Source organism: Oryza glaberrima, chromosome 3, assembly GCF_000147395.1.
Source record: "Oryza glaberrima chromosome 3, OglaRS2, whole genome shotgun sequence".
Classification (NCBI taxonomy): domain Eukaryota; kingdom Viridiplantae; phylum Streptophyta; class Magnoliopsida; order Poales; family Poaceae; genus Oryza; species Oryza glaberrima.
In genome coordinates, this window is record NC_068328.1 from 32,878,373 (window position 1) to 32,903,085 (window position 24,713).

At 42.5% G+C, this 24,713-nt stretch overlaps 3 protein-coding genes across 4 annotated transcripts; 2 read left to right on the top strand and 1 right to left on the bottom strand.

The window, feature by feature from the left end:
• Positions 1-866: 866 nt before the first annotated feature.
• Positions 867-5,814, bottom strand: LOC127767095 (hydroxyproline O-galactosyltransferase GALT6-like). Of its 2 annotated transcripts, XM_052292317.1 has the most exons (7): positions 4,759-5,812; positions 4,409-4,641; positions 4,010-4,297; positions 3,789-3,917; positions 3,536-3,709; positions 2,258-2,365; positions 867-1,992 (listed from the first exon to the last, which is right to left on the bottom strand). In XM_052292317.1, the coding sequence occupies exons 1-7, from the start codon at positions 5,585-5,587 to the stop codon at positions 1,786-1,788; spliced, it is 1,968 nt and encodes a 655-aa protein (XP_052148277.1). In that variant the 5' UTR covers positions 5,588-5,812; the 3' UTR covers positions 867-1,785. The 2 variants fall into 2 exon arrangements, with proteins under 2 accessions (XP_052148277.1, XP_052148278.1); XM_052292318.1 differs by lacking the exons at positions 867-1,992; positions 2,258-2,365 and adding an exon at positions 2,372-2,609 and having other exon boundaries at positions 4,759-5,814.
• Positions 5,815-8,101: 2,287 nt separating this feature from the next.
• On the top strand, positions 8,102-10,943 carry LOC127767096 (uncharacterized). Its single transcript, XM_052292319.1, has 5 exons — positions 8,102-8,373; positions 8,459-8,600; positions 8,708-8,830; positions 8,926-9,010; positions 10,629-10,943. Exons 1-5 carry the CDS (start codon positions 8,270-8,272, stop codon positions 10,796-10,798), a joined length of 624 nt encoding a protein of 207 aa, XP_052148279.1. The 5' UTR covers positions 8,102-8,269; the 3' UTR covers positions 10,799-10,943.
• A 7,312-nt stretch (positions 10,944-18,255) lies between these two features.
• On the top strand, positions 18,256-21,178 carry LOC127766728 (non-specific lipid transfer protein GPI-anchored 14-like). Its single transcript, XM_052291853.1, has 3 exons — positions 18,256-18,696; positions 19,670-19,786; positions 20,649-21,178. The coding sequence occupies exons 1-3, from the start codon at positions 18,348-18,350 to the stop codon at positions 20,774-20,776; spliced, it is 594 nt and encodes a 197-aa protein (XP_052147813.1). The 5' UTR covers positions 18,256-18,347; the 3' UTR covers positions 20,777-21,178.
• The last annotated feature ends 3,535 nt before the right edge of the window (positions 21,179-24,713 follow it).

The window sequence follows — 24,713 nt, forward strand, 5'->3', positions numbered from 1 at the left end:
GAGGTGGACGAGGAGGCAGTAGGTGCGGAGGGAGTAGGGGGTCGACAACGACGGCGACGAGGAGGTGGCCCAGTAGAGGAACTCGGGGAGGAAGGCTCGCCGGCTCGCTCGCCGTCCGCCCGCGGGGGAGGGGCTCGCCGGCCGTCGGTGCGTGGGGGAGAGGTTCACTGGCCGTCCGCCCGCGGGGGAGGGGCTCGCCAGCCGTCTGCACGCGGGGGAGGGGCTGGAGCTCGCCGGTGGTAGGGAGCGGCGGCGGTGGCGGTGGGAGCGGCGGCGAAGGGGAAGAAGGGAAGAGAAAGAGAGAGAAGGGAGTGAGGGAGGAGGAAGGAGGACTGACATGTGGGCCCCACATGTCAGTGGGCCCACATTTCTTTTTGTGTGAATGCCTAATGGGTCCCACGCATATTTTTTATTTCTACCGCCACGTAGGTACCACGTCAACGCCACGTGTAACAAAGACTCGGTCAATATTGCCACGTAGAAGCCACGTCAGCAAAACCACCTCCCAAAACCGCTCAGGGAGTCAAATTGCACCGGTTTTAGAAGTTTGGAGGTCGAGATATCTGGTTTTGTAGTTTAGGGTCATGGTTTAGATTTCGATCAAATTTAAGGGTCATGGAGTGAACTTATTCCTAGTTAAGTTGGGCCTTCTTTGTACAGGTTCAGGTGTCTTTCTGACTCGATCCTACCCTCTCCCTCCCATAAAACCAACCAAGCTCCCATAAAACCAACCAAGTATCGAACGTCGAACCTGAGTTTTAGTACCCTCTTCCTCCCATAAAACCAACCAAGTATCAAATATGAGTTTTTAGTAGTACGAATCTGATTAGTACTAGAATGTGTCACATATGGTACATATGGTACTAGCTTCGTATTTTATAGGACAGATAGAGTAGTTTGGTCTGTTTTCCTAGAGCTTTTTTACTTTCCATCATCTCAAACCAAATTAAAATTCAGTCAGTTAATTCGGTAACAAACAATTACCTTCAATTGAAAGATTCGATCATCTTCAGTTAAAATATAAAACAATATGGATTAATTTAAATTTGAAACTAAAATGGTTGTATTAATTATTGAATCTGTTGTTACAACTTTACACAACACCAATACTCTATACTAATCTAGCAACTGGAGTATATTTATCCACAACATTCAAGGAAACATGATACTTGTATGCGTATATAGGGGTGGCGCACATGTATTTATACTGTATTTCTCGACAAAAATATTATATGTACGTACATTTCAAATTAATACGTATGAACACTCGAGCTGCAGCGATACAACCTGAATCTAAAAACAAGAAGGAAAAGAAAAATCTGATACTCCATGAACTCATGCAAGATGTTTGCAGCCAGAACTAAATACATGTCATAACTTATGACCATGTCAAATCAAAAATTCTGCGACAAATTGAGTAAAACGCCAAGATGTTCTACGTACCTGATGGGTTGTTCATGACTTTCAACCACAATCAGGCATATCAAGAGTAGCAATAATTTCAACTAAGCTTTCTACCCTTCACATGTACAGATGAAGTCCTTGAGCAGTTCTATTAGTGCCCACTGAACTTCGTATTCATTCCCTGAGTTGGTTTCTAGCTGAAAGTTTCGACGGTCATCTCTACATGAAAAGCAAGAAACTATGGCCATTTGTTAGTCATCTGAGGACTTAATTTATCATCGCAAAACAGTCCTTCGATCTTGGGCTCAGGATCATCATGTAGCAAAGAAGAATGACCACTAACACAATCGAAGGGGATCGATGCTGCCAGTTTCATTGTCACTATCTCATATTGCAACATTGTGCTTTCCCAGACTGCAGCTTATCCCACAAACATAGCATTTGCCTCGGTGACTGGTAATGTGCAGTGTAGTAATCATCTATGCATCCAAATTGGCAGAACTTGATACTGTGAACATATTGAACATGTCTGGTGTTATTGAACCGCTCAACCCACATGCCCATGCTCACATCTTCCATCTTGAAGAGCTGCAAAACAAGCAAATGTGAATTGAGTGAATTAGACATCTGCCATCATTACTTCATTAGTATGTCCAGGTTGTTTTCTTCTCAACCTACGCTCAGATTATTCCGAAACATGACATCAAAATCCACAGTAGTTTGCTTATGTGTTATGTACAAGGAATTCAATAGAATATTATATGATGAATATCCCATTGTTGAATCCAAGTTACCCCTATGTGTCGCTTTTAGCACCACAAAAAACAACCAGAAGCAAATCTTCTGAGCTTACCCTTAATTTATGAGCTGTAAATTCTGACACAATGGAAGCAGCAATATCAGAAGATATAACGTAGCCAGGACCATTTGCATATGTTGGGTAATCCTCTTCTGGCCACTCCTGTAAATTAAAAAGATAAGTGCAATGAATTCATGGCAGACTTTAGGCACCCAAACCTATGTTGGTATAGGTGAAGCAGCAAAAGAGAAAACGAAATTGGATAGAGTACAAAAGGACACAGAATTTGTAGGACGTCAATTATTTCCATTCTCACAATTTGTAGGACGTCAATTATCTCCATTCTCCTATGTAGGTTCATACATAACTGTGTAAGCCCAAGGATGCAAGGAATGTAGATTACCACCTAGAAATACATTGTACATGTACAAAGTTGGTACAGAACTTTCCTAGGCTTTGAATTTTAAACAAATTCAGATGATTTTAAACTAAAAAGGCTATATGACAAAGGCTACTATTCATAAGTGGTCCTTGGCACTAGAAAAGAACAGTGAGATTAAGTGTACATTTTTTTCCGTAGATTGACACTATAGAGAAACAAAGTTAACTGGCCCAGAACAATACCAGCCATAACCAAAGACTGCACCACTAATATGTTGAATGCCCAGTTACAAAAAATATCATGTTAGATCCAACTTCCAAATATATTTTTCAAAGATGGAACACATGCACCTAGTTAACAAGATCTAGTTAAAATGGCGGAAAATTTAGTCAACATGTAGAAAATAGTTCTTAATTTTAACTACAACAATGTATTGAAACAGCTTCACAAATTGTAGGCCCTGATAATTGATTCATCAAAAAGGATTCAAAGTTATAATCATTATTATACCAAAAATACTAAGCATCTACATAAACAGTTAGACAAAACGACAGAAAAATTTGAAAATAGCAGCATAAAGAATGAACGGTTGACAGCATTGCTGTTTTCTCAGAGAAGGATCAATAAGCTTGTGCATATGGCTACAAGTTAATGCAACTACAGTCAGCAATGGGTATCAGCAACATAAGTTCTATACCATTGTTATGCTAAGTTTCGCTGTATGGTTTACAGTAAGTGATTATTTGTTAGATGCCTCAAAAGGGTGAAAGATTGAGTAAAGTACATTAGCATGCCATATTGCCATGAATACTATATTCTTCTGTTAAGATTTCAATGAATCAGCAAAAACCGCGTCAGGCAGGCCAAATAACTTTTATTGAAATGTTCTCTACAGCACTTCAATCAATGATAAGACATATAAGGTCATTGTAAAATAAAAACATGCTTACCTCATAAGTGACAGCCCACTTCCCAGTGCGCAATGGCTTGTGGTGATAATTCATGTTTCCCACATAGAGACTTTTACCTCTTGGTATTTTCTTAAGTTCATCCTTCACTGATTCAAGTCTAACAAAATTATCGTCATCACACTTCATTATATATCGAGCGGAAACAACACGCACCTGACAAACAGTTCATTAGATGTTAATAGAGCAGCTTGAAAGTAGCAAGTTCGAAAATATGTACCAATCTTAGACATACCCCATATTCACATATTGCCACAGTCTTTAGAACAACTAAGTCATAGCTGTCCATGAATGGCACAATAACAATGTCCCCAAAAAACTCTGCCTCTTTCTTCAATTCTGCATTGACTTCTTTTCTGCCGTTCTGCAGAAAAGATAATTCATCAGCTCAAGTCCACAAACATAAGCATGCAACTTGGACATACAGGCCATCAAATTTGATCTTCAAGATTTTACCAGGGCAACAAAAAAACGGGCCACGACATTCGAGGACTTCTGGGCAGCAGACATCCATGTCTTCCTCACAGCCATACGTTCAGCAAAATGGTTGCCTGCTGACAGGATGCCAATGAAAATCTCAATTGGTTCGTCTGGAAGGGGAGGGGCCTGCCAAATAGGCAACATCTCTAGGTGTTTCTGAGGTGAAAAGCTAGGGTGTGCAGTGGGCAAAGTCCCTGCAAACACCGATTGCACATCAAGATCCCCATTCAATGATAAGCCAGTGGCATCTTCAAGCACAAATCCCTGCCATCACAACAACCAAAGACAAAAGCTAAACATGATTGCCCACTTACACAGCAATACAACACTATCAATATTGCACTTATCTCTGATGAATGTGGAACATCCACTTACAGTGCGGTACGGAAATGATGTGGCGTGTCGTCCATCAACGTTCACGTGGTAACCCTCCAACCCCGCGGTAAGAGTAAGAACGAACATGCGGTCCTCCACAAACGGGTATGGCCAATCAACAGAGACCTTCTTTGTTCGGCCAATGAGGCGGTTGAGCCACCATGACGTCTTTGATTGTTCTGACCTCTCCTCGTCATCTCGAATCCATTTCTCACACTTCACCATCCCATCCACTGTACAACATTGTAAACAAAATCATTAATCTTCAGGCATTGCAAACTAAATCTAATGTTTGGACAAAACATTGTATAAGTTCATCGTGTTTCATCTGATGGCAAGGTGGTGCATACCGGTCTCCTCATCAGCACGGGACCTCCAGCCCTCGCAGCGGAGAGAAGTTCCCCACTGCATTCGGTAACATGTGTTCTGCTCGATCACAGGCTTGCCACTCCAGTCGCCGCGGAGGCGAGGATTGAAGTGGAGGATTCTTGGCGGGTCCTCACCGTCCACCGTCTTGAGCCCCTGCAACTCCATCATGAACTGCGACACCATGATCGGCTCGTCCCCCTCCCGCACCAGCGTGATTTTAGGATCTCGGTCGGCATGCGCCGCGCGCGGCGTGGCGGCCACCGTGATGTACGACCCGAGCGTCAGCCCGCACGGCAGCTCCACGGTCCGCCCCTTCACCCGGAACTCGTCGCCGGTGAGGACGATCGAGTGAGGGCACCTGCTCCTCTCCTCCTCCCCGGTCGCATCCAGCTCAGTCACGGTGCCCGCGAGGGTTTGCAGCTCGGAGAAGACGCGAGCCCCGGCCGCAGCGGCCTCCGCGGCGACCTTGCGGAGCGAGCCGGAGCGGGTCGCGTTGAGGCGGCGGAGGTCGAGCCCGGAGACGATCCCGGGCAGCCGCCTCGACGACCTCCCCGCCGCCGAGAGCGTCTCCCGGTGGGGACGCTTCAACGGCCGGGCCGGCGCGCTGCCGCGCCCGCGCTCGCCCGAGCCATCGAGGTGAAGCGGCCGCGACGCCGCGGTGGCCGCCCCGGCTCCCGGCACGGGCGTGGGCACCACCAGCAGCGGCGACTCGAGCGCGAGCGCCGCGAGCACGTACACGAGGAACACCGCCACGAACCCCCGGATCGCGAAACGCCGGCACGTCGCGCCGGCAGCCGGTGGCCTCCGCATTTCGACGCGCGCCCGCCTCCGCAAACCTCGACGGACGGTCCCCTCCGGCCCGGCGCTGGAAACCCTAACCCTAGAGTACGAGGAGGAGGATGGTCGGGCGCAGCCGCAGCCGGAGCCGTGTGGTGGATGGCCGCCGGCTTCCGCCGCGCGCGAGGAGGGGGCGAGGCGGCGGCGGAGGCGGAGGCGGAGGCGGCCAAGCGAACCGAACCCAACACACAGCGAAGGGGAAGGACGTGTTAGTTTATTAATGACGGTTTCGTTAAAAATTCACTCAAATTTTCGGTTAGTTTAATTGAGATTCGAAAAGAGTATAATAAAATATTTAGGGGAGGAATTGTGGGGGGCGACGTGGGTAGGGTCGCGTGGACGCGGTGTATGCGCTACGCTTCCTTCGGGGCGAAGGGAATGGTGGCTGGTGCATGGACCGCGTGCACGAAGGATGACGTGTGGACGGGAGCACACGTGGAGAAAAGTGGCGCGTGGCGGCCGTGACCGCTGTTTCGATGTGGGCGGGATTCCGTGCGGGTGGGGGCGCTCTGTTGACCTAGCAACACCTGATGCTGCGGTTTAGAATAAAACTAATTAAAAAACTATCACTAAATTATCACTAATCCAAGATGCATGTGAAGAGGAAGGAATGTTCACTAACCTGGGTGGCTGACCGTATTTTGCATTGTTTTGTTCGAGTTTGTGCTTGCTCCCAACTGGAGTAAGAAAAATCAAGTCAAAAGAAAAGAATTGAGGGAACTTCGGTTGTTTTCGTGTGTTAGAGCTTCCAACTCATCTCTCTAGTTTTTCACGTACACACTTTTCAAGCTACTAAATAGTATATTTTTTATAACTTTTATATACGAGTTGCTTCTATTTTTTAAAAAGGAATAAACTTAATTAATCACGCATTCCGTCTTTGGTATAGCGAGCTGGAGTTTCCCTGAAAACAGCCTTAGCACAGTTGTTTACTAGTGACAAATCTTAAAATGGCCTGCCAGAGGAGCAGAGAGGACGCTGGCAGTGGTCCAGTGGACTTCAACTGGTCCAGAGCTCGTAATGTGCCGACGGGCAGATCGGCCCGGAACAGCTTGGGTTCGGTTCCGTGGAGTTCATCACGATTTCTTTGTTTGGGGGGGGGGGGGGGGGGGGGGGGGGGGGTCCATCGAGTTCAGGCTCCCAGACGATGCCAAAGAATAGAAGCAAAAGCTACAGCGATTCTGTTTCCAAACCGCAAGATCCATCTGCAAATTCACCTTTTGAGCTAGTACTACTGTCAAAATGCCAGTAATACTAATACAGAGTAGCAACCCAGATTATCCCTTTTTCCCATGGTTGTGAAACAATGACAGTTTGCGCCACTTGTTCCTTGTCATCTTGACTGGTTCGTAGTAGACAGCATTTGTCTCCTGCAAGTTCGCCTTTGAGCTCCGTAAAAAACGCCAGTGATACAGATTTTTCCTTGCATTTGGTTAGCACGATTTTCATGCAAAAACTTTTTACAATAAAAATTGCTATAGAAATTAAATAAATTTATTTTATTTTTTTTATAATTAAAATTTAATTAATTATGTGCTAATTATTTGTCTCCTTTTGGTGCGCACTTGATATTCCTCCTCGTTGGAGAATCGAACGGGACAACTGTGTGCTACTAGTACGTTTCTTGTTTTCTTGTCATCTTGACTCGTTCGTAGACAGCATTGGTCTTCTCTCATCTGGCCATGGTCGGTCTCTCAATTTTGTGGGGAGCGAGATGGTGACGGTGATGGGCATTCGATACGCTGAAAGCGAGTGGCATATGGTGGCCAACGGGGAGAGCACCAGCTGCACCCTATTGCAACCGCAGTAAAGGCGATCTCGATCTCTTTTTCGCCGCGCGTGAAGCCCATCTCCCTGCCGAATCTTCTCCACTCCACTTCTTGTGTGCCGAGCTTCGTTCGGTTCATGTCTGAATAATTAGTGGCAACTTTAGCCTTCTAAAGACAGCAAACTGCCGCCAAAACTAGCGCTGCTTGTCACCATTACACACAAGAGAGAGCGTGGAATAAAGTTCGTAACATGATACTGTAACGCGACGAAGAATAATAGGCATGGAAAATTACGTACTATAAACCACGTTTGTAATAAAAAATTGAAAACTACTGTTAGATAAAAATAAACGTTTGAGATTTCCCCACGTCACCAAGAGTAAAAATATTACTGCAATATGAAAGTAAAATTTTTACTTTTATACCGTGGACAAATCTTATACATCCATATTTTTAATCAAATGCTCAGAATTGATTGTCGTCTTATAGCATTCAATTCGACAAAGAACCATAAAAAATGCAGCCACATCAAAACTTGCCTGATAGAAGAATTTTCATCAACGAAAAACTAATTTACAAGTAAAGTCCGTGGGTGAAAATGGAGTGTCCAGATGAGATGGGACAAATGAAAAGAGAGAGAAAAAAGTTTACGTTAGCACCCTAAGCCCAGAAAAGGCCGAATTGCAGATCCACGAAAGGCGCCATAACCCAGCCCATCCATATGCTATGGGCCATGATCTCAGCCTATCCAAATAAGGCCCAAGTAAAATAATCTGTCCGTACCAGCCCACGAATAGCCCACGAACTATCCAAAGGCAGTAGAGCCCTTCGCCTCCCGGCCGCCTCGACGCATCGACGACGCCGGCGACCAGGAGATCCCGCGGCCATGCCGCCGCCGCCGCCGCCGCATCTCCTCCCCTCACCATGCCGCCGACGCCGCTGCCTCCTGCTCCTCCTGCTCTCCAGGCTGCTGCTCTCTTCAGCAAGCAGGTCGGTCCCCTTCCTCTGCCACGATCCACGCTGCCTCACCGTGCTGTTTCTCAACCTCCCCGTGTGTGTGTGTTTTGCCCTGCAGCTTGGAGGAGGGGAGGGTCCTCACCGTCGGCGAGGAGCTGATGGGTGAGACGATGCCGCTGCGCCACGGAAGCCGGCTGTACAGGCTCGACGGGACGCGGCCGTCCGCGTGGTACGAAGTCAAGATCTCCTACCCGGCCTCCGTACGAACTGACTGACCCCCATTGGTTCAGAAAACTAGGGAAATGAGGCCTCCTTGTTTCACCATTGATGCTTCTTCTTGTTCTTGAAGGCATTTTTGTGCTTTTAGATACCGTCGAGCTTCTCGATCCGGCTTGTGGACGATCCTCACTCTGTGGAGGATTTGGGGAGCATGAACAGGAGGTTGCTCAACACGGAGAAGATAATTTTCAAGGCTCAGAGCAGCAGGCCAGTATGTGTTCATAATTCTTCAGCTATATTTGTTGCTTGCCCGCAGAATTGGACTGGCATACATAATTTATAGTGGCTGTGTGATATTGATTTTAGGTTTATGTTCTTGTCACGGTGGAGCCTGAAGGGGTAGTTGCAAAGCCAAATGTGCCGGAGAGAGAGCTTGCGATGTTCAACATTGGTATGATAGTATGGTTCTTTATGTTATGTTTTTTCCTTCAATGATAATGAAATCAGATCGATCGAAGCAAGACAGAAATTTTAGGAACTCTAATGAAGTACTTTTGTTGTTGGGTTATGGTAGCATTAGGTGTATATTCTCAGAGTTGGTTAGTCCTGTGAATATCGTGATCCCATAGGATGAATTTTGAATAGAGGCTTAAGCAACCTCATGCATTTCAACCTTTGATGTAGTGCTCAATTTTTGTCACTTCCCTGTTCGTCTAGGAAGTAGAGGATAGCCTGAGGGTGTGAAGATCAAATGATCAATTCTAATAGGCTTGATGCAACAGTTGTAATTTCACCTTCTTTTTACAATAATTTTGCAAACTTCACAATAGCCAAATATCTCATTGGTGTGGAGAAAGTAGATGATATGCAGCCAGGATATATAAATGAAAGAAATTAAGGCACTTGTAGTAGCCATGGCTAACCAAAGGCAAGGCTTCATTCACTAACCTAGCAGTTGCCTTCAGCTCCTTAGTTTTGTTTTTAGTTTTCACCTTTTGAATTTTGACATGAAACCTCTGTGTCCTTATGCTGTTTGCATAGACTTATTTGATGCTAGTGTACACTTTTTTAATGAAATTGGTGTGTGGAATTTTGGCTTTTCTAGTTAGTTTGTTGCTTTTCTGCTAATAGCTACTGTCATTTAAGAAAGGGGGAAGTAAGAACCAACTTGTTCTTATGTTCAGCAATTATAAGAAATTCGTTAGAGTCATTCCTTGGAGTTGGGACTAGAGTCCAATGTTGTGATTATGGTTTGGAGTTTAGACATATTACCTGATCTATAACTCTTGTCACGTCCTAATTGCATATGTAGTTATCCAAATTTCTGCCTCATTGATAAGCATTTGTACCCCTTTTTTTTCATCTTGTGACAAAGATGCCTGAACTTCAGTTGGAGAATGGTATTTTGTCTACTGTAGAGCATTTTTTTTGTGGATTTGAAATCCATAACTACGGTTGAGAAGGAACCTTGAGAAAGCTTGATCTAAGATAAAATACTTATTTATCATTGATGCTTTTTTAGTTACTTGTCCTTTAGTATTTGGATTGCATCTACTTTTGTTTTACAGTCATTTTGTGTTATTTCTATCTGACTGACCTAAAGCTTTTAAATATTACTTTGATTTGATTCTGCTTCAAGGATTTGTGTTTATGCTTTGACAAAGCACCTAGTCAATCAGAAATATCTAGAACATCTTCTGGTCGTACACCAAGACCTTGCTTGTAGGTTTCTACTGAACTTTCAGTGTCTAATGCCGAAACTGAAAATGTTATTCTCGCCCATCCAAGGTCATGAGATTAATATCAATCTGTAAAACTTTAGTCTCTGGTTGGCCAGTTAACTGCATGACCATTGATTTCTGTTGATAAATTAATTACTTCACATTTTATGTATAATTTACTTTGGAAACTATATACTCTAAGAAATATGTCTGATTAGGTAGTTTTGCTGCCCTTCCTTGCTTCTGGATATTATCGCCTATGCTCCTTAACCTTTCATCCGGTTCAAGCATTGAAATAACACCTTTGATCAGAGCGGTGTTTTGTTTGTAATTATTTCTTTTGTGCAGTTTGCGACGAACTTATGCTTGGGATCCCACATTTTGCGTGGTGGGTTGGAATTGGATCTCTGTTCTGTATTGCGCTGGCATCTGTGGCTCCCTATTTTCTCCCTCTGCACAAGCTACTTAACTACGAAGCCACAGTACTGAGTGATGACTTTGCGGCTAAGCTCTCATGATAGATGGAAGTGTGCTGAATGATAGAAATGTTTCATTTTGCAGAGTAGGCTATTGTACAGGCACCTAGCTCTTTTTTCCTTTCCATCAGATGCAGCTGTGTACAAGTATTTACTGTACCTTGCAATACAATGGTAGATTCATTCATTTCGATCTTGTAAGATTGGTTCCGTGATGGGCTCTAGTTTACTTTGTTTTTTCCCGGAAAAGGCTATACGTAATAACTTTTTCTTACTAAATTCTTAGTAGCGCCGATGTGTCATGTTACGAGTGTATTTAGATTTATTTATTTTTATAACTTTCACCTATCTAAATCAAATGGTTGAGATGATTACTTGTTTTCTCCAACTGAATGAACTGCTAAAAGGACAGTTTTATGCCGTTTTCTCGAATGTGCTTGTTGACCGGACAATAAAAACATCTTCTGTGGAACAAACAGTAGCGAATTTATATCAGCATACTGATATGATTCCCACAAGAGATACTGAGTTTTCAGGTGATCAAAACAAGGACAGATTAGAAGGCTCATTTTAAAGCATTGATGCCAACGTTTCTTACAACGACATCAAAGAAGAGACAACTGAATTATTGCCAGCACACTTACAAGCTACAGTGTAGCACTAAAACGAGAAAAGGAACATCGTCTGACCTGAGACTCTCAGAGGTGAGAGGGAAGGCCACGAAAAACATTGGAGGATCTATCTCCCGTTCTCCGTGAGCTCCTGACGCGAAGCACTAAAATATATGAGACTGGAACTTGAACCACATCAAAGTTTTCATTCCGGCACGGCATCCGCCAACTGCAAACCACCCTTACAATGACGTGGTGTGTCCCCGCGTGTAACCGTGAGGTTGTGTCCCATCTAGTATTTGAGTATTTGGCTGTTATAGTTTAAAATAGAGGAAGTAAAAAATATATAACTTTGAAGGAAAGTAAGTTGCACTTGCTCGACTCGGATTAGCTCGGCTAGTTAGTTCATTGACAAAAAATAGTCTTAAATGATAACAAGCCATAAAGAGACTAATTTCAAAGGATGTTAAATGAAAAGGTGAATATGTAGAGAAGCCTTCAAGCTAAGTATGTGTACAGTCCTCATCTCCTTCTTGGCGTTTAGATTAAGATTTATGCATAAACATTTGTTAAAGATCCTCTTCTACTAAACATCGGTAAGCATCCTCTTCTCCTAGTAGATGGCAAGATTATTAAATATTGTGAGAAACACATTAAGAAAAATACTTTTGATAAGCACATCATTAAACATCTACTACTATGTTGGAGATGACCATCAGCCAAGCAAGCATCTTCATGGCGACTCGCCTGCTCAATTCTCCGTCGCTTTCGGTGCAGTTTGCCATTGATACACACAGTTACGGCCAGCCAGGGCTCTCTGTCATGTCGTCATTAACGTCTGATCGAGCCGTGTAACCACACCTTGGTCTGAGTTTATTTATATTTATATATTTTAATCAGCATGTGTTTTGAGTACTACAGTACTATACTACCACTTCCACAATTAAAGCTGCATATGCGTACACATCTTTCTGTTTCCGAAAAATAGATGGACAGTTGGAAACCCTGTGTTTGGAATGTTCGACGGATTTGATTGATATCTACGTGTAACCAACACATCACCTCCGTATATTCGGTTAACAGTTACTAGTAATAACTATACATACTGTCTCCGTAAATATTACAAAGTTATAAATACATTTAACCATTAATTTTCAAAATTTCGTATGGTTTAATAAAATGTAAGTTTGAAAGTATTTATTGTGGTGAGTCTAAAAATATAATTCTTGTGATTGTTGAGTTTTATGAGCTTACAAGAACTGATAGTCAAAGATTAAAATTTTGGATTTAGAATAAATTTAAAATGATAAGTAATTTTAAAAGGAGGGAGTAGCTAAAAAGATCCTAGCTTTTGAAGTTAATAACTGATATATATATATATATATATATATATATATATATATATATATATATATATCCAAGATAATATTGATGGAGTTTATTTTCTCTTGCAAATGTTCCAGCCTTGTTCCCGAGGCACATGTGCACATACTCCCTCCGTTCCATATTATAATGTATTTTGGATGGATACGACACATCCTATTACTAACGTGTCATATTCACCCAAAATACTTTATAATTGGGACGGAGGGAGTACATCACTATACATGTCCACGTGATGGTGTATTGGGTTGGTCAATATCACACCTCTGGATAGTAGCGTTCATCGCTGGAAATCCATTTATCAACGTCAAGAAAAACCATCCAATCCTCCATGCTGAATATTGTTGATGTGTGTGTGTTATGAAAACAGCCTGTAACCACTAGCTTGCTTGTTCCAGGATAGCACTGAATCAATTGTTTCTGATCTCTTGCATTCAAGTCCTGTTTTAATTTATTCCAAAAAAAGAAATGTTATTTTTTTACCCTTATTAATGTTAATTAGCGTCCACAAGCCCTAGTAGGCAGTAGCGCCTTATACTATCCAGTTTAAAATGTTGGCTTGAAACTACAGATATACCTTAGAGCAAGTTCAATAGTATATCCCACTACTAGCTCCAATTCAGCTATAGCCAATCTAATAGCCAATTCATACAATAGTTGCTTACTATACTATTCATATATGGTCCCATCTGTCATACACACACTGCGTCTTGGAGTCCGTGCTGCAGCTGGTTACAGATCTGTAGCTTGCTGCTCTTCTCTCTCATCTTCTATCTCATTAAATATGTTTATAGCTGGCTAATAGTGTGCTATTGTACCTGCTCTTATAAACTAGTACTCCCTTCAACTCAAAATGGGCCTGTTCAGCATACCGGCTGCAAACAGCTGAGGCTGCGGCTGCGAACAATGAGTGCGCGCGCCCGGCAGCCGAACATGCCCACTATTACAATTTCTATCGTCTAAATTTTGTTCTAGAACATAGTATTTTCTCACTGTATTTTCTTACCTCAACCAATCACGATAATTCTCATTTACTCTCTTTACATGCTACCTCATTTGAAGTAATCACAATCATTCAAATATAATCCTGTTCTTCTCTATGCTCCCTGCGAAAAGCTTTATAATACATGTATTTTGTGATGGAGGGATAGTAAATACATCTCGTATTAACGCCACAGCTGCAATGTCCCATGGTGTGTGGCATGGTGTCAAAATCAAATGTAAGACCGACCATGGACATAACCATGATGCGTCAAGATCAGCTTTTGAAGCACCGTTAGTACAGTGATAGGACAGAGGTTAGAGCATCCTTCTCCAAGCAACAAACTATAAATTAACTTTCATGTTGGGAGAATTAATCAATGGTTCTAGCAATAAACTCTCAAGTTGCAGTATTGCACCAAAGTTCAACCAGAAATTAGATAGACCAGATTATTAATTACTAGTTTGCAGCCCATCACGATCGAATTGAAGCCAGTGGATTGATCGGTGAAAGGCAGGGATCCATTGTTTTGAGGCTAATTTGAACATAGCTAGCTGGCTTTGCCCGTTTTGCTGCTGCATATATATAATACTAGGTGAAACCCGCGCATTGCTGCGGGAATTTGGTATGATAACAATAAAAAAATAACGTGTAAGATAGCTAGTTAGCATCAAATTAAGTAAATTAATGTAGTTTATGATAATTTAAATTTAAATAGTATGTAGAATAGTGATTCAAACGTAAAAAGTAAGGTGGTATGACTTTATAGAAAAAGAAAAGTAGAGAGATGGTTTGGACCATAGATTAATCATCTAAAGGCTAAAAACAATTGATGTAATATGACTTAATTAGAGGGAAAAAGGAGAAATATAATTTGGACCATAGATTAATCATTTAAGCACTAAGTAAGGATAAACTACATAAGTATATAGGATATCATAAAACATAATAAAAATATACATTGAAACATTATGTGAATTATATTAGATGATAATTTAACATGTTTGTATTTGAAAAGCTCTTACATTATAAAAACTATAAAGATATAGCATGTTTGCATGATGTTTAAATGGTGACGATTGTTAGTGGATGATGATATGGCATCTTGTTAATTAGTGGATTAGTGGATGATGATGTGGCATTTTGTTAGTGGATAATGATGTGGCATCTTTATATGTTAAGCTTAAGTAGTTAGTGGGGATAACTTTATAGTAAGATAGGATACATCACGAGTTGCACGATGCACACATTCGTGCGAGTCTGAAACATAAGACCATCTGCTAATTAAAAGCTTAGCCGGACGAACGGGTGGGAGGAGCAGTGCCATTAACGACCAAAAATTTGCAATCACGTTTTAATATCCCTAATATTATACAATATACGCTTAATATCCTGTTTGACATAGCTCCAAATCTTATATTCTTTGCTAGATTATATTGTAAATTAATTTATAACGGTTTGAAATTTTATACTTTCTATAAAGTATGAATAAAATGATCATTATTAAAATACTATCAATCTAATCACAAATTTAGATCCATGAATTTTTGTAGTTATGAATGTTCAATTATAAGAAATCTTGAATATAGAGCTATACTAAAATAATCTTAATTTACTGAATCAATACATAGCATTAAGCGAAATGATGTAAAGTAAACTAACAGTCAAAGTTTGTTTTTGGCGGTCAAAATAAGCCATATATTTCTAGATGGAGGGAGTAGCTGGCATAGTGTTAATAGCAAGCTTCAGACGAAAATGTTCATAACATTTTTATTTTATCCTTTTTATTTGTGTAAAAAAATTGGGTGGTCGATATCATGTCTTAAAAACGGAGGGATTGGGAACCCCTCCCCTCCACACAGAAAACGGAGCGATAGATTAACACGTGATTAATTAAATATTAGCTATAAAAAAATTTAAAATGGATTAATATGATTTCTTAAAGCAACTTTCCTATATAAACTTTTTGTAAAATGTGTACCGTTTAGCAGTTTGAAAAGTGTGTACATGGAAAACGAGGGAGATGGGTTGGGAACCCATGGGAAATAACACAACATTATTAACTTCAAAAGCAAAACCTATACAACATTGTTTTCCAACCAGAGAAAGTATATAGGCATATGGTGTAATAACTATTTTCTCTGTTACCTAAAAACCAACATAGTACTGAATATAACACATCCTACTATTACAAATCTAAAGATATATATGTCTAGATTTATTTGTGCTAAAATATGTTATACCTAGTTTGCTCGTTTTTTATGAGACCAATGGAGTACTTATGGAGATTAGAAACTAGTACTAGATTTGGCAATGGCAAGTAGTACAAAAGGGTAGAAGAAGATGAATAATACTTATGCTTCGGTGATGTCCTGTTCCGGTTTCTGCTTCAGTTGGACACGAGTTGCTGTGTACAGTAATGTTCTTGATGGCAGGGTTCATGCATCAAGCCATCAACCCAAAATGAAAGTAAGCTCATGCATCTCTCCGTTGGCGTCGACAGTATCCAAATCAAATCACCAGTAGATATATGCAATATATGCAATGCAATGGACGCGTGTTGGAGTATGGTTTAGGTCAAATCCAGCAGTGCGGATATAGTAACCGGCCTTATATGTTCGGTTGCTAGTGCACCGGCCATTTATGTACTGCAAACGCGACAAACCTGATCAGCATCAGATCAACTGTTCAGCTATAGTTTCAACAACCGAACACGGATTAAATTCTCAAAGGGGTCTAGTTAGAACAAGATACAGAGGAAGGATCCCATGGCTTGAAATATATTTGTCAATGCGACGTGTATGTATGCAGTACTGCAGAGCCAGCACCGTCGTAAAGCTCGGGGTGACTAGTAACATTTTCTGGTGACCGACTAATTTTATACGCATCGACAGTTAACGGCAATGGAAACGATAGCGGCGGAGCTCAGGCGGCCATATAATCTACCCGGGAGCTATCTCCGCCGCTATATGTATTCTTCTCTATAAAGAAATGATTCTTGTGGGTTTTTTACTATGGTGTAAGAAATTTTTGACAGAGTATCGTTTTCATGAGGATGGTAATGATTCTGATTTAGTTGTATATAAAATTTAATGTTTCTAATTTCGATCAATTTCATATAATTGAATTACCAAATATAAAAAAGTTCTAACCAATCAAGAACCGTTTTCGTAATTATCATTTCCGACATTTCCATACCATACTCACAGGATAGATCCTGATCCTGCTAGCTAGGAGTAGAAGATGAAGAGAAAGACAGAAACAGGCCCGAACAACCAATTAAAACCACTCCATAATTAAATTAAGTAGTAAGCTGGAGTACAATCCATCCATTGATCACCATGTTGAGAGACTATTGCCCAGGTAAGCCAATACGGCAATACCACAGCCACACGAGCGCGCGGCGCTCCTAACGATTGTCCGGTGAAGAAATTAACTCTCTTCTGCCATTCCGTATTTTCCGTTGCTTCTCGTTGCACGCACGCGTCACACGAGCACGGCTACCTAGCCTGCCACGACCGTACATTGGCACATGGATTACGTGCCGCTTCATCCACTGGCCTCCAGACCTCCACGTCGTCTCGCTCGATCGATCTCCTCTCTTCTCCGCTCTCCTTGAACCTTCTTTCTTCCATGATGAGTACGAGTACGGCGCCCAGTGTGAAATGCCCCCCACAAACTGCGTGAGAATTTACTATTTGCCACTCTATCAAACTGGGGAGAATTTAGGACCTGATCACTTTTATGACATTTTCAACCATACTATTTTCTTTAAAGTTATCAAAGAAAATATATACGTTTAGTTTGTTGCTAAATTTAATCAATATAATAATAAATCCTACCAAAATTTTAACAATATATTACCATCTTGCTAAAACTTGATAAGGTTTATTTTGGCTACAATCTAAATAGACCCTTACTATTTGCTACTCTATAGGTCCGGTGGTATTTAGGAATAAAAATTTAGAGCAATGGGTATTTTGGTACAGTGGCAAATAGTAAATTCGCCCCCCCCCCCCCCCCCCCCCCCCCCCCCCTCTCCAACACCACAAACTGCACGACCAGCAACACGCACGCACGCAATCTAGCGATCTCCCCAACTAACCCCATTAACTGATCACCCGTCGACTGATCCATCCAAAGATTGTACCACCATTAATCACCCTTCATCATTAATTAATTTTCCTCGACAAAAATGTTACTCAATCCATCCAATTCTAAGCGAGTAACTTTTTACTATCTAATTTTAAATTTACGAGTTTCCGTGTCGAATTTTAATCGTATATCTTATTTTAAACTTTTTATGGTTAGTATTTTTATTATTATTAGATGATAAAATATAAATAATTATATTTTAAATTTTTTAAATAAAATAAATGATTAAAATTGAACATAAAAACATATTATTATACTTAGAATGAGACGGATGGAGTAATTATGTTTCTTCACTAATTAAGCTGACCCATCGCCAGTGCTCACACCCACTCTCCTAGCCTAGCTAGTATCTATATATAGACGCATATAACCACACGCAAGAAGCATCCATTCCGATATTCCATCGATCGATCACGTCGCAAACACACACAGTACACACGCAAGCTACCTAGCGATAGCAATGGCGGCGGCGGCGGCGGCGAGATGGTGGGTGGCGGCGGTGGTGGTGGCGGTGGCGGCGATGGCGGGGGCGGCGAAGGGGGACTTCGCGGCGGACAAGGCGGAGTGCGCGGACAAGCTGATGGCGCTGGCGACGTGCCTGACGTACGTGGAGGAGAAGGCGACGGCGAGGGCGCCGACGAGGGATTGCTGCGCCGGGCTTGGGCAGGTGGTCGCCGGCAGCAAGAAGTGCCTGTGCGTGCTCGTCAAGGACCGCGACGAGCCGGCGCTGGGCTTCCGCATCAACGTCACCCGCGCCATGGACCTCCCCTCCGGCTGCTCCATCGCCGCCACCTTCTCCGACTGCCCAAGTACATCACATTTTACACTTTATTTAATCATCATCAATTGATTGATTTATTAATTAGTTAACTAACACCGCCTTAATTAGTTTGTTAGCTAGTTTGGTTGATGCCATGCCGGCCGCTTTGTTTGCTTACTATCCGTCTTAGACAAAATTTAAATGGTTTTTAATCGTATTCTATTTTCTAGCCTTGCCTTTGAAACGGCTAACGATGCAGATATTTGAAGGGAAGGATATCCCAAAAACATTTTTTAAGAGAAAATTATGGGCGTGTTAAAAATTAAACATAAGACATCGGATTAAAATCACTATCCCTTACCACTTCACTATTTAGAAATTTCTTTTACTTATAAAATATTGTGATTGCTCTGTCTATTTTTTTACTACTTATCGTCGGCTGTAGTTCAACTTCATAGCTTTGCATTGCATGGACGTGCTCAATCAAGTTTGCTTCGTGCATGCTGCAAATTAATCGGTTTAATTTTTTTTAAAACAATGGATAGATATCCGGTTTCTATATCCACAAGCGAACATATACAACCAAAATGGGTATGGATGGTATAATTTAGTTTTGGATGTTGTTCCTGTACAGTAGGAGTACAACTACATCGATCTCGATCTGGCGAATTGAATGAAACACTAACCTGGAGTGGTGCTGGACCATGCTTGCTTGTTAGAACTGTACACTACTATGATTAGCTTTTTGTCGTGCTTGCACACCGTACAGTAACACGTACGTTAATTGCACGGTGCAAGCAGGGTCCGGTCGATCGACCAAATAATTAAGTACTTTCTAGAGCAATTTGCTACAGAAATCAGACCACCTCTGCTTCAGGAATCAATACTTTCTTCATTTGATATCATCATTGCCATGCCTTTTTTGCTTCTGTTGATCTGTTCGTGATTAATTCGTCGGTAATTAGCTTGACTGAACTAACTGCTTGTTACTAATTTGGATTGATGGCCATGTATATATGCAGAGATGCTGAACATGTCGCCTGACTCCAAGGAGGCAGAGATCTTCAAGCAGTACGCGAGGGAGCACGAGTCCAACAACGCCACCAAGCCTGCTCCTGCTGCCGCTGCTGCTGCCACCGGTAATAATCATTAATCAATCTCTGATCGATCAAACAATAATCCTCTTAATTACACTACCAAGAAGAAATAATAGTAATCAGATGACAGATAATGCATCTGTCTAAATCTTGAGTTAATTAATCAGTAGTACTATAAATAATAATGATGCTAAATCGAGAGAGAGAGAGAGAATTCTGAGCTTTCTGCCTGCATGTGCGAGCTAACGACATGTAGCACGGTGAAGTGCCATGCCGTGCATGATAGCAAGAGTTATGTCGAGAAAGCTACAGCAAACGCTACACTAGCTGCTGCATTGAAGCTTCGATGTAGAAAGCGTAGTGCCATGAGAAATCAATGCCACACTCCTCCGTAGTAACCGCCACGCATGGCCAACCCGTCCATCCAACCGAAACTGCTGCCTGTACTGTACTGTACGCTGGAGACTGTACCCAAAACTTGCAGCAGCAGTAGACCAGAAGTCCAGAATACCGGACCATGCAGCTGCAGCATGTTTGGCTTCATGACTAAAAACGTGGAGAACGTCCCTACTTTTTTACGCACACATTTGCCATACTACTAAACGGTGTGTTTTTTCTAATAACAATATATAAAATGTTTTAAAAAATTATATTAATTATTTTTTAAGTTTAAAATAATTAATATCCAATCAATCATACGTTAATTGTTCATTTCATTTTATATGTCTTTTCAATCTTATATTGGACAGCTTAGGACTTCTTAGGAACATATGAATTTCACAGGAACTGTTCATTTCCTCCTAAAGTTTCTTAAGATGAATTCCTCCATTTCGTTTTACTAATCTGAAAGACTGGTAATTGCATTCGCTGATCCTCTTACGTGTTTGTGCGATGTTTGTTGCAGGTAGCGCTGGCAAGGCGACGGCGGCGACCGGCGACGCCGGCGTGGGGCGGCGGCAACGCAGCTCGCTCGCCGCGCGTGCCGTGGCCGCGGCGGTGCTCGCCGCCGTATTCGGCCTCACCGTCGCCTGACCCAACCCCCGGGGGAAGATTTGACGGATCAGCAAGAGACGGAGGAGGAGGGGGGGATAGATCGATCCGACCGTACGTCTTGCTTTGAGATCCGTGCTGACGAGTGACGACCGTGCACCACAACCGCCGGCAAGGCCAGGACGACCCCGGTGTTGGAGGGCTTTCCTTTCCAGGCTGGGGGCTCTTTAAATGTGACCAAGCAGAGATTATTATTGATTGTTTGTTTAGTTGCCTGTCTCATCTTATATTTAATCGATGCTGGAAGCTTAGCTTGGCGTCGACCGTCGAGTTTGTACTGTCAGTTTCATTTTTTTTAAAGAACTTTTGTCAGTTTGTCGTGGGTTATGTTCAAGAGATTGGAAGGGTGTGTAATAGAAGTTGATCGTGTGTCCTTTTTGAGAACTTCTCTTTGATGGTAACATGTTAAGCGTTTTAAGAAATTCTAGTAGCGTTTGAAACAGACTATTCGTTAAGGGCTTGACCATTTTCAATCTTATCATTTTTTTTAAAGTTAAAAAAAATGCTACATTTAGTTTGTTGCTAAATTTTAGTAAGTACATATGAAATCTTGCTAAAATTTGACAATCTTATCAAATTTTGATAACCTTACCAAAATTTGACAATGCCAAAACTTGGTAAGGTTGAAAATGATAGCAAAGTGAACAAGCGCTAAATTATTATCATAGATTGACTACTTAATTATATAAATGAATTAAACATTTTAGAAACAAACTTAACAAATACTACCTTTAAACAAATGAGCCTAAGTAATTCAATGAAAGAAATGTTTTTGTTAAAGAAGCCACATTTTCAGAGGCGTGTGGAGCAAATAATTCACATCAACAATACGATTAAAAAGAGAGAAAAAAAATAGATGCTGGAGGGATAAACTCTTCAGCATATGTGAGAAACTGAGAAACCATGAGTTGGTGTGCTCAGGCGAGCATGGAGCGAAGAACAGTCGTTTTTTCCTCAAACGTTTTTCGTGTTTACGTTTTCCAAACTGTTAAATGATATTTTTTTTCAAAAAAATCTATAGAAAAGTTATTTTAAAATATCACAATAATCCATTTTTCTATTAATACTTAATTAACTATATGCTAATGAGTCGTTCTGTTTTACGTGTTTGGGAGATGAGTTCCCAACTCATTGAGAAGAACACAGCCGAAGTCAGGCCAAAGTTTTGGATAATGATGGCCGTCGGATGACCGGGCGGCGGGAGGAAAAATCAGTCGCTCCCCCCTCCCCCACCCCTGCGCACGCTGATGTCGCTGGCCCCACCACAATACCTGTCCCCACCTGTAACAAATCAACCACATATTTTAAAAACCCTCTATTAAGGAAATTTGGTTTATTTTTTGTTCCATAAAAAATGTTTCACCTAGTGTACTCACAAGGTTTCACTATGTATATATCTAATGTTGCAGTGAACTGAAATATTCCATTGCAACAAAAAATCCGCATATTTTGGAAACCCCCTATTAAGGGAATTCGTTTTATTTTTTGTTCCACCAAAAAATGTTTCACCTAGTGCACTTATAATGTTTCACTGTGTATGGATCAAATGTTGCAGTGAACTGAAACAATCTTTCACTATTTGCTGAAACATTGTTTTTATATAAGGTGAAACAATACCCAATTTAAATGAGTGAAACATTTTCGATCTACTTAATAAAACAATTCCAATATACTTGGTGGAACATCGTGCAACATTTAAAAATAATTCAATAATAAGCTTAAAAAAATTGTCGTCGGAATATATCCACGTGTAGTCTTGTTTTGAAGATTTAATTGCAACAAATTTAATGGTGCAATCGGATCATAATTTGGATAAGTAATTTAAGAGAAAAATCAGTTTAAATTAGTTTTTACACGTAAATCGGGCGCTGACGTCAGCATGACATCAGTGCCCGATTTTTCTCTAAATCATCGGGCGCCCGAGCCGTATGCAGCCCCCAAAGTTTTATTATTTATTAATTAATCAACATTTGTTTTACGGCAACATATCCTATGCACACAGGCCCTCACGTGTACACACGTGCACACCAACTAAAAAATGTCACCAAAAAATCTAGAAAAAATCATACACATACTTTCAATTGTATTACACCTAGGGTTAAAATCTTAACGTCAAATTCATTATATTTTAGCCGTAACAAAAAAAACAAAAAATCTGACAGTTTTAAGGTTGCAATTTTGTCAGAATTTTATCTTTTTTGTTATTCTCTATGTAGAATGAATTTGAAGATGCGACTTTGTACGTAGATGTAATACTATTGAAAGTATATGTATGAATTTTCCTAGAATTTTTTGTGATAATTTTTAGTTAGTGTACACGGTGTGTACATGTGAGGGCCTGTGTGCATAGGATACGCTCCCTTGTTTTACACGTGTATTTCTATATTTTGTTTTCTCTTAATGCAATGGGCCAAGGCCTTATGCACAAACTAGGACACGGGCCTAGTCGCCCGGCCCACCACGTCCAAGTATGCCTCACGCTCTGCCTCGCGCCACAGGAAAGAGGAAAGGAAAAATTCCATTTTGACTCCCTTAATTATACGCCGAATCTTAAGTCGCACCCCCTCAGGCCTCAACCAGAAAACCGGACAGGACGACTCTCTGAACTATTGAAACCAGTGCAATTTGACTCCCTCGGCGATTTTGCTGATGTGGTGCTGACGTGGCGGTGTTGATCCGATCTTCGTAAAAATCTGTGGAACCTATTTGTCATTAAAAAAAACTGGGTGATACTGCACCAGCTGGCGAACCGCACCAGCCGGAACGCCTGCCCCCGCCATGCCGCACGCGGCGACCGCCGAGCCGCAGTAGTGGAACAGCGCCGCCAAATCATCAGCGCAACAACGGTGACGTCGACGAGCCGGGTGATGAGCTCCTCCAAATCATCACCGCGCCCCGGCGCCGCCATCTCCATGCCCACCGCCGCGTGTGGCGCCGTGGCGGCAGCGTCCAGCAGCAGCTAGTTGTTGCCGTGCACAGCGACGGCATCGTTGAAGCGGGCTGTGAGCTGCTCCATCTCCATGCTCGCCGAGGCCACCACCGTCGACGTCGATGGATCAGAAAGCTCGACCGCTGGTGCCGATAATTGACAGTCTTGGACTCTGGTTGGCATGCTCGATGATCGGATAAAGAAGGGTTTGGCTTCGTGAATCGTGATGTCCGAGGAGATGACGTCTTGCTTGCTCCTTTTATGGCAAGAAAGCGCGCGTGCGTGCGTCGCTGACCTGAGTCCGTCTCTGTCGTCGGGGGAGGCAGCGCCGACATCCCGAGATGGAGAGGCCGACTCCTCCCTCTCGAGTGACGGAGACGGAGGGGTGGCCCGGCGGCACGAAGAGGAGCTGGTCCGCGGTAGCCCAGACCGGCGGACGGGGACAGGGTCGGCCTAGAGGAGAGATCCAGGAGGCGCTCCTCCTCCTGCTGAGTCGAGATTGATGGGGGTGGACAGGCAGTGGAGGTCGCGGAAGCCGGCGGGGGTGGCGGCGTTGCAACCGGCCCTCGCCCGCCCGCTGCCGCCGCTCTCGTCTCCGGCCTCCTCGGCCGCGGCGGCCGCCACCAGCCATGGGACGCACCGCCGCAGCTCTGGCCCTCGCCCGCCGCCGCCGTCGCTCCAGCTCTCCCCGCAGACGGCGAAGGGGGAGAGAAAGAGAGATAGGAGATCCGGTCGCGCGGAGACGCGTCGCTGCATGACCTGCGGCTCGAAGGAAGAGAGAGAAGGGAGGGAGAAGGAGGAGGAAGGGTTGGAGAGGGAGGTGGGCCCCACATGTCAGTGGGTTCCACAATATATTTTTGTGTGTGAATGATAGATGTGTCTCACATATATTTTTTAAATTCTAATGTCACGTAAACGCCACGTGGGACGAAGACCGGGTCAATACCGTCACGTCAGCGACACATCAGCAAAACCACCCTCTAAAACCGC